At 51.2% G+C, this 9069-nt stretch overlaps 4 protein-coding genes and 2 pseudogenes across 4 annotated transcripts, besides 11 other annotated features; all 6 read right to left on the bottom strand.

Moving 5' to 3' along the window:
- Positions 1–1515, bottom strand: Tc00.1047053510435.50 (annotated as a pseudogene).
- Positions 1–9069: a sequence feature (heterozygous, non-Esmeraldo-like haplotype).
- Positions 1353–1394: a microsatellite.
- On the bottom strand, positions 1793–2956 carry Tc00.1047053510435.40 (GPI transamidase component Tta1, putative; the record flags this gene model as incomplete). Its single annotated transcript, XM_800718.1, has 1 exon — positions 1793–2956. One exon carries the CDS (start codon positions 2954–2956, stop codon positions 1793–1795), a length of 1164 nt encoding a protein of 387 aa, XP_805811.1.
- Positions 3027–3076: a sequence feature (T-rich).
- Positions 3148–3168: a sequence feature (AT_rich).
- Positions 3332–3353: a microsatellite.
- Positions 3358–3386: a sequence feature (AT_rich).
- Positions 3433–3461: a microsatellite.
- Positions 3461–3481: a microsatellite.
- On the bottom strand, positions 3798–5681 carry Tc00.1047053510435.30 (hypothetical protein, conserved; the record flags this gene model as incomplete). The annotated part of the gene is made up of 1 exon (XM_800717.1): positions 3798–5681. The coding sequence occupies one exon, from the start codon at positions 5679–5681 to the stop codon at positions 3798–3800; it is 1884 nt and encodes a 627-aa protein (XP_805810.1).
- Positions 3932–3961: a microsatellite.
- On the bottom strand, positions 6159–7412 carry Tc00.1047053510435.20 (hypothetical protein, conserved; the record flags this gene model as incomplete). Its single annotated transcript, XM_800716.1, has 1 exon — positions 6159–7412. One exon carries the CDS (start codon positions 7410–7412, stop codon positions 6159–6161), a length of 1254 nt encoding a protein of 417 aa, XP_805809.1.
- Positions 7335–7367: a microsatellite.
- On the bottom strand, positions 7747–8073 carry Tc00.1047053510435.10 (hypothetical protein, conserved; the record flags this gene model as incomplete). The annotated part of the gene is made up of 1 exon (XM_800715.1): positions 7747–8073. The coding sequence occupies one exon, from the start codon at positions 8071–8073 to the stop codon at positions 7747–7749; it is 327 nt and encodes a 108-aa protein (XP_805808.1).
- Positions 8522–9069, bottom strand: Tc00.1047053510435.5 (annotated as a pseudogene; the record flags this gene model as incomplete).
- Positions 8526–8553: a microsatellite.

The following is a 9069-nucleotide window of genomic DNA, read 5'->3' as shown; positions in this document are numbered from 1 at the left end:
GGCATTTAGTGAGACCAAATTTGCCCAAATGTGTTAAAAGAAGCAGTGATCATTGACAACGTCTTCATATTTTATCTCATCCGGGTCCAGAGCATCTGTCAAAAGGTTTTCAGCGTGGCAAATGCGTTCTGGGGAAATGCTGATCGCACCGGTCTTGCGTAATAATGCTGCCACATCCGCCCATGCGGGATCCGTGGGGTAAAGAGTTGCCATAAACATGGGGTAAAAGATATGGCGCAACTGGTCTCCAAAAGTAACGCATGTCACGGGCTGCTCATTGGGCCCACGCAGTGGTGCGGAGCGTGGGATACATAATGTCCACATGTTCATCTCAAATGAGTTAAAACCCTGTCGCCGCACCCACGCCGCAAGTCTCTGTAATTCCTCGGCATTTTGTCCATAAAAAGAGAGGAGTATCTCCGTCGCCACCACCTGTCGGTCCTTAAACTCCCGTTTCTCCAACTCTGGACGGATAAGGGCACCAAAAAGATCTCCCTCCTTCGGTCCATTTGTAGAGAAGACAGCCTGCAGTAGGTGTGCGCCAAATTTTCCAGAGGGATTGAGGTTTGTATCAAGCACGTTGTAGTACTGGAACTTATTTCTGTGGTGCGGCGGCTGCATCCCAAGCCCATGAACGGTCAGTTCACGTGGATCCGTCACACCGTGGCTCTCCAGGTATTCCATGAGATGCACAGCCTTCCCCTTTTCGTCATAAAACAGCGGCGTGCGTGGCTGTTCCAGCGCTGTTGTAATGATGAAATCCAGCAAATTTTGGGCCGTCACGGAGGTCGGTAGGTGCAAAGCGTTGTCCACGCGGGCACAGATGGAATATATTCCACCCCCGAACGTCTTTTTGCTACAACTCAAATTCACCCCACCATTAAGAAGAGAGTAAAGGCGTGACTTCTCGGCAATTGTGGTAAGACGTGTCCTCGCTGTAGAAAGGCAAGGACCCGATTCAATGGCGCTAAATACCGCCTTAACATCACGTACATATGTCTCCCATGGGACGATTTTAGTCCTCATGCCTTTAAAACGGAAAATGCCGCCATCAAAGCTCAGAACACTCTCCTCCCCCGCCTGCTGGACGTCTATCTGCACGATGAAGTCCGTGGCATCCGATCCAAAAAAACCCTCCATCTCACCCTTGTCAAAACTCTTATATGACTGCCGCGAAAGAATGATGTTTGCAATCATCTCCGCGCACTTGAGGAAATCTCTGTCACCGTCGTCGCCGTCAATACTGACGTTGTAGAAATTCCCAAAGGCAAATTTGCCAGTTCCTCCCTCACCGTTGTTGTTGTTGTTGTTAGCGGCGCTGGTACCGGCGCTGGGGTTTTGTTTGGTCGGGGTGTTGCTGTTGTTGCTGTTGCTGTTGTTGTTTGTTTTGTTGTGGCTGCATAGACGCGCACGTGCAAGCTGCTGTGTGATGATGTCCGTGCCGGCCTCATCCGTGTTTCCGGGGGCCGATCGGCCGTTCTCCGTCTCGGTCGACGCCTGCAATTCCTTGACCATGCAAACAAAGAAAAAATAGAGATAATGCGCACGGTGCGCTGCTCATTAACAAGAAGAAGAAAGGAGAAAAAAAGAAATGCAAGGAAATGAATGGCATGCAGTCAGGCACCAAATGCAATGTAATGTGTTTACGCCCAGGCGGCTGAAAGACGGAGGAAAAAGACTCATGAACATCGCAAGGCCCAAGGGAACGGTTACATACAGAGAAGGCAGACGCACAATCATGTAGAGGGAAAAAAGGAGCACATCATCCTCCTCTCTTTGATGCGCCCTTTGCTCAGTCGTTCTTCTTCGCCTCCGTCGCTTCTTGTAGTTTTGCGACTGCGCGCTGCCGCCTTCGGGCTGCGACGGTAATGCGCACTCCGAGAATTCCCGTCATCATCACAGGCAGCAGGATAGAGAAATGAATTACAAGCGCCTGATCCCATGGGATGTACAGTTGGGGCAGGAGGAGCGGGTGGAACTGGAGATCGTCGGCGGCCCGTGCAAATTGTATGAGCTCCCCAGCGTCAATCAAAGACTGCAATCGGTCGATCGTCTCAGCCACATCCAACGGCGCCGGCATTTCGGGATGGGCATTCACGGAGAGCTCCAGCTGCTGCAGGGCGCGCAGGGCGTATTTGCAGCTCTGCGCCTCACGCTCCAACGCCCAGCGCCGTACGGTGCTTGCGTCACGAAAACTATCAAGTTGCAGCCAACGGGACATCAAAGTAGCAACAGCGGCAGGCACCTCCCGCGACAACCAAGTCGAAGACACGTCCTCCGGAATGGTGCAATACGCCTGCCTCTCATCAAAGGAGAAACATTGCACCCGCGAGTCACCAGCAGACGATGAAGCTCGGCGGAAGAAGCTGATGCCGTGCATTATTACCTCACCACGTAAATCCACCGTGCATACGTGCTGGGCCAACCCCAAGCCCAGCTGTTGGGCCGTTGCGACCGAAACAAGAGAGAGACTGTCATCCTGCGTGCCACTATGCGGCCTGCTTGTGGCCACGCGCACTATGCGCTGAATGAGCCGCAGCCTACGAGCCCCTGATCCCGCGGCATCAGCCTTGTATGAGCCCCGGCCAATGGCCTCTTCGATGCGATCAAGTGCCTCGTGCACCGGCGATGCCCACTGCTCCCGCTCGACCCACACCGCCACGCCAAACTGTGAGGGCACAGGATGAAGGAACGGCTCCATCACGGGGCGCTCAAAGACGTCGCCCAACAAACGGCACTTCGCCTCCATGGAAGCTCTGAGCTCCGGCAGCGACAAATCGGTGCGGTCCTCGCAGAGTGCCTTGTAGTGCACACCGAGTGCCACAAGAAGAGCACCAACGCACGCCACAGCCCACGGCATGTCCACGCGAAGCCGCCAGTCTTCTTCACCACTCATATTTCTCCCCTCTCCTCTTCGTTCTCCCCCCGTGTCTCCTGCTTTTGTTTTTCCTTGCATACTCCTCCTGTTACCTTCCTTGCTTTTATTCCGCGTATTTAACTTCCTCCCACCCCACAAACACGGACGCAAAAAAGAAGAAAAAGAAAAGCACACAAACAAGCAAAGAAAAAAGAAAAATTTACTTCTCTTTCCCCTTATCACTTCTTTTTTTTTTTTTTTTGTGGGGGGGGAAGGGGGTGTCGTCCCCGATAAAAAAAAAAAAAAAAAAACAGCCCCCCCCACATGCATACATACACACAGAAAGAGGCTTACAGGTATATGTGCACGTACAGAACAAATATCGTTACTCTACTCAAAATTTTGAAAAAAAAAAAAAGTCAGCATTCTCGCCTCCTAGACATCTTGGTAGAGAATTATTCATGAATACAGTCGATAATAATAATAATAATAATAAGTGGAAAAATAAAATATAAATCAATAAATAAATGGAGACTTTTTTAATTAAAAACGTGACATCTTCCACTGCCAATGTGACACCCGCACACACACACACACACACACAGAGAGAGAGAGAGAGAGAGAAATTACAACGTCCAATGAGTACAGTGAAATAACTGGTATACAAACATAAATATCATGAAATCGTCCAACATAGGCATGTTACATGGCGACAAAACAATCGTACTAGTGGCAACCAATGATGTCTCCTCCTCGTCCTTTTCCCTCCTCCTACAATTCAAACCTTCTTTTTGTCTGTTTTTGTTTTATATATATTTTTGGAAAAAGAAAATCATCTCTTTATTCTTTTTCCATCCATTCATTGGATGCCTATTTTTTTTGTTTGTTTGCTCTTTTCGTTTTCTGCCTTTCCATGCGTTCTTTCCCCCTCTTCAGCCTCTCAGATGGCGGCCTTTGCACGCTCCGCTGCCTCCGTCCACTGTGACAGAACGCCCTGAATCTCCGACGAAAGTGCAGAGATGTAACCTTCGGTCACCTCCTCGGCATCAAATAAGCGTCCGGCCGGCTCGTTCACGCCGCCGCCGCCACTGCTGCCGCTGCTGCTCCTCCTGACACTGTCGTCCGCATTCCCCTTGCTGTTACCACGGCCAGCCATCTCTTGTCTGCGTTGTTGGTGGTGGCGGTAGACATCTCGCTGGAAGGCATTGTCGTCGTCGCCGTCACCATTACGAGCGTCATGATGTTCCTGGCCACCCTCCCCACTTCCCGCCGTGTGCTGGCGAGAATGCCGTGGGGAAGAGTGCAAGGACGGGGCAAATGTAATCTGGCCGTACCCCTTCTGCATTGCCATTATTTGGCTGTTGCGGGAGATGCTTGGACGAAATGTGCACTCTGACGCCTCATCCATTCGCAACTGGTGCCGGAGCTCGGCAAGTCGCTTCAGTCGCTCGAATTCTTTTCGCTGCAAACGTGAACAGAAAATGTCGGGGTTGAACCTAATGTTGCGTTTCCGCTCCCGTGCGTTTGTCTCATTCCCGTCATTTTCATCCGCAGCGTCGAGACGCTGTTTCCTCGCAGCGCGCTCCGGCAGCTCTCCCTTGGCGCGGGCGATGGCACGCTCCATGATGATCTTGCTGCTCTCAGGGTTTGTCGCCGGCTTAAACGTAAACTCCTCCTGATTCTCGATGGCCTCCATTGCACGTATTTCCCGGCGACGACGGTATTCCTCGCCCATGGCGTAAAGTTCCTCAAAAACGCTGCTCATGGAATCGCTGTTGACAGAAGCCAGATGACCACCGCGACTAGAGAGGCGTTGGCTGCTGCTGCTGCAGCGGCTGTTGCTTCTCCCCTTGGAGGGGGAAACTTGACTGCTGTGGCCATCGCTACCCCTATACTCGGACTCATTTGTCTTGGGGCGGTAAAGTTCCCGGGACTCCCTCTCCAGTTGCGTCATCGCCACAACGCGCTGCGACACCGCCCGCACACGAGCCTCATCGTAGAGTCGATCAAACACGGCGTCGTCACGAGTAATACCACTGTGCACGGACGGTGTACTTGCATTGGTTTTGGGTTTGTTCGGATTCAACTCCCGGTCCTGCTCCTGCAGCTTATTCATGTACGCACGAAAACGCTCACGCCATCCTTTTATGGGGCCCTTGTAATTACGTTCCTTTTCCAAGTAAGAAATGATACGTAAACTGTGTTTCCGCGGCATGTCCTCAAAGAGGGGCACGCAATCTTCTCCCAACACCCTTTCCTTTTTCTTCTCAAAATGCATGGCGCTCACTTTACGGCGTTCCTCTTGAGTTTGTAAGAACTCTGCAAACTTCGTGTACTTCCCCAGTTGCTTGGCGTAATCTGATACCACAGGAGAGAATGTGCACTCCTTCGCTTCGGGGTCCTCAACCTCACCATCTTTGCCTGCCGTCGCTGCGGCCTTGGAGCGCTCAAGCCGCGACTTTGCCTCCTCGTAAAGGCGGTTGAATACAGCAAGCTCCTCAGCCTCGTCCCCGCTCTCCTCGTTGTTCATCACAAGAAAGTAGCTGGGTGTCTCAATCACAGATACCTCGGGGTTGAAGCGTGGTTTCATGTCGGTACTGCGGTCCCGTCCGCTCTTTCCTTTCATGGCGGAATGTATCGGCGTCGCCGTGCCCCTTGCGTCATCCTGCGCTGTACTCTCATCCTGTTGCTGCTGTTTTTCCTCCCGTGGTCTTGGCGATGCGTCGTCCGCGGAAGTTTCACCCATTGCCGGTGCATGGCTTGGAAGTGACTCATTTACATCTGCCCCATTCCCGTTCGCTGGGGGGGACACCGACAAGCTCATGTTTCGCTCGCACTACTTGTATGATACTGGTGATCCTGCGGCGGATATTGTTGAACTCTGCGTGCACACAATGCATGTATGTATGTTATTTATGTGTGTTCAAAAAAAAAAGAATGAAAAAGTTAAAAGAAACAAAAAGAAAACACAACATCAACGCAGTCTAATGAATGAAAGCAGAGCAACAAACAACAGAGAGAATCTCTCACATATAAAAATCATAACATTAAAAAAAAAACACTGGAAATAATGCTCAAATAAACGCTGTGGTAAACATGCGGGTCGGCCAATCCATCGTTAAAGCCCAAACACAGCAGGCTTAAAATGCCCAGTTCTTTCGAAATCACAGATGTATTTTCCCTGCAAGTGTGTGTGTGTTTGTGCGTGTGCTCTTTTTCTTCGGTCTTACTGGAATTAGTTCTTAGCATTGAGGAGTAGACGAGTAGACCCCTCCCCGCCCCTCACCGTTGTTTAATCGCCTTATTTTGCGTACGGCATTGACCGCAGCGGTCTCGTCACGTGATGGCGTGATTTCATCACCCCCCGCCCTAACGCAGCAGCATCCGTAAGCGTCGTCGCGGTCACGGCACCCGCCGTGTCATTTGTGTGCCAGAATGCCACCAAACCGTCCTCACCGCCGGTGACGAGACAATCACCGACGCCAATGGCCATACGGCAGGTCTCTCGGTGCACAGGCGCCAGCTGCGTCACATCACGGGTGGCCCAATTCATGAGAGAAAGCGGCCCGACATTCCCGTCGTCGTCTCGCACCCCACGTACTAGGTACGGTTGCCCAGCGAGAACGCACATTTCCACAAGATATGTTGCCTGGTCGGGGCGCGGGTAGCGCACCTCCTTCTCCTGCAAGTCAAAGGGGAAGAGGTATGCATTCTCGCAGGAGCCAACGAGCCCCAAGACGCCAAGATGCGAAAACGCCGTCATCTTCGTCACAACCTCCCCACAGGAAATCGCCTGCAGAAGCATGTCGTTCTCTGCAACTTCAGAGGCGGAGTCAATGAAGTTGATCATCTGATCCTCCCCCGCCGAGCAGTACACCGTGTCATCGAGAAAACGGAGTCGAGTAATTTCGTCCAAGTGCATATTTGCTATGACATGCGTCGTATGCCACATGCGCGTGTCCACGATGTGTGTGTCGCCATTCACGGCAACACCAAGAAAGCGGCCATTGGGGGTCACGCCGACTGTGCCACCCGTCGCCCCTGTCCCGCAGAACTCGCTCAGGAAGTGCGCAGGATTCACCTGCCGCATGTCCGAAATCATAACCCCTGTATCCTCCTGCGAGGAGTACAGGACCGTTGCCTGGGATGCTGGTGTCGTCACGTCTTTGATGGCGCATGTGTGCCCCGTGAGAGTAAAGAGAAAAGTCGCGGTGTGGGTGTCGTAGCATCGGATTGTGTGGTCGGAAACGGAAAGACACAATGAGGAGCCATCGTTGCAGACGCAACCGTCAAGAACATAGGTGTCATTCTCGTCAGACGTCCTGACCGTGTGGACAGGTTGCATCTTCCCGCGCCACCCACCAGCAGAGAGTGAGTGGTGCCTCCTCCTTTGTTTTTGTTTTTGTGTGTGTATGTTCGTGTGTGCACACAAACACCCCACCACCCACCACGTGGGATAAAATAAAAATCCCCAGCCAAAAGAAAAAAAAAGAAAGAAACAAAAAAAAAAGGAGGTGAAACAAGTACATGTGAATGCATGCATGCATGCACACATGTTGTATCCATTTGTAACGGAGACGAGGGAGACAATAATATGCGGTTTATCCGGCCAAAAAGAGCACGCACTGAAAAAGAAATAAATGTAATGTTCGCCGCCCTGCAGGCCTCAGCGAAAAGCAACAATTCGAAAAGAACAACATCAAAACAAAAACAACAATTCAACTCAATTACGCCTCGCAATACCCCGTTTTGTGCGTGCGTGTGGTCTCACCCGTCCTATAAATTCCTTCTACATTTACTCTGCACACGGCCCCCCCGTCCCCCATTTCTCCCCCCTTTAATACCCCCTCCCTCAAACCCCCTGACCCGATTGGTATCGCCTACATTTCCTACATATTAAACTCATTTAAACATGACTGAAGGAGGGCCACCCTCGTCTGGCAAAAATCAACGTTATTTTCATGCTGCTCCAAGCACTCATGCACGTGTCGACTAAAAAGCTTACATGGGTGTACGGCGTTCCACGAAAACTGCGGTTCCGAATCGTTGGAGCCGAAGAACGGCGTCAGCCAAGAGCGTCTATACTCGCCAAACGCCACGGTCCTCTTCGAATCTCCAATGTCCGTTGAGTGGGTGCGGGCGCGCACATGCTTCACCGGATTTTCAGCGGACCCCCAAGCCTCACTATGAGTAGTCGTCGACTCGCTGTTCGTCATTCGGGGGTCTTATCTATGCTTCCAATAAAAAATAAAGAAGGGAGTACGGGCCACACACACACCTCCTACGTGCACACTACACCTCCAAAAGTTACTAACAAAAAAAACTACAAAAAGAATAACAAAAACAAGTTGATATAAATAATGGCTCCAATGGAGTTTTCCCCAAAGTATGCATAAAAACAAAAAAAAAGCACTCCCACCCCCTCACGCCCCATCAGAGTTTTCGTGTGGCAGCAAAACAAAGTCATATTTCTTCAGCTAATCGGCATTGGAGAATGATGACAGAAACGACGAGGATGAAGACGCTTAAAAAGAATTCATAAAAGAAGGATGAGCGGGTGAGGCGTCCTTTTGTTTATTTGCCTCTTTATTAGGGTACGTCGTGGTTTTCGCAGATGCCTCACGCTGCTGCGGTGCCACAAACCTCATGTGGAGCTGTCTGTTCTCATTTGTTGTCGTTGTCGTTGTTGTTGTTGTCGGAGTAGTGGCGGTGAATGAATTTTCCCCCAACGGCTCTCTCATACCACAACGCCGAGCATCCCTCCAAAAGTGGCAGCCCATCACTGGCACCCCTCACAATATCAGGTGTGGCGAGCAGCGTCACAAAAAGGCCCTGCTCTGCCTTCATTGACAGTTCATCCATCAGGTTCCTCTGAAGAATGCCTTCCCCCTTAATTACAGCCTCACCTCGTTGCAAATCTGCTGGACTACATTTAAATTTACGCCCAAGCGGGCACCGTCTTTTGCTGGTGGCATCGATTTCGTGTATCCACCGCTGCAACTTTTTACGCCGCCACAGCGACGGCCATCCTTGCATGACGACAGGCTTCTCTTCGCATTCCACGCACATGAGACCGCCAACACCGCGTACAAAACCCCCCCGCTTTCTTTTAGATTCTGCTACTCTGTCATTACGTGAGCCAAGCGGATATTCCGTTAGCCGTAGCCCCATGAGACTTCCAAGCAGGCTGGCGTCAACAGGCTGCAGTCATC

This window comes from Trypanosoma cruzi, genomic scaffold, assembly GCF_000209065.1.
Source record: "Trypanosoma cruzi strain CL Brener 1047053516749 genomic scaffold, whole genome shotgun sequence".
Classification (NCBI taxonomy): Eukaryota; Euglenozoa; class Kinetoplastea; order Trypanosomatida; family Trypanosomatidae; genus Trypanosoma; species Trypanosoma cruzi.
The sequence above is the reverse complement of the archived record's forward strand: the minus strand, read 5'-3'. Positions and strand labels throughout refer to the sequence as shown.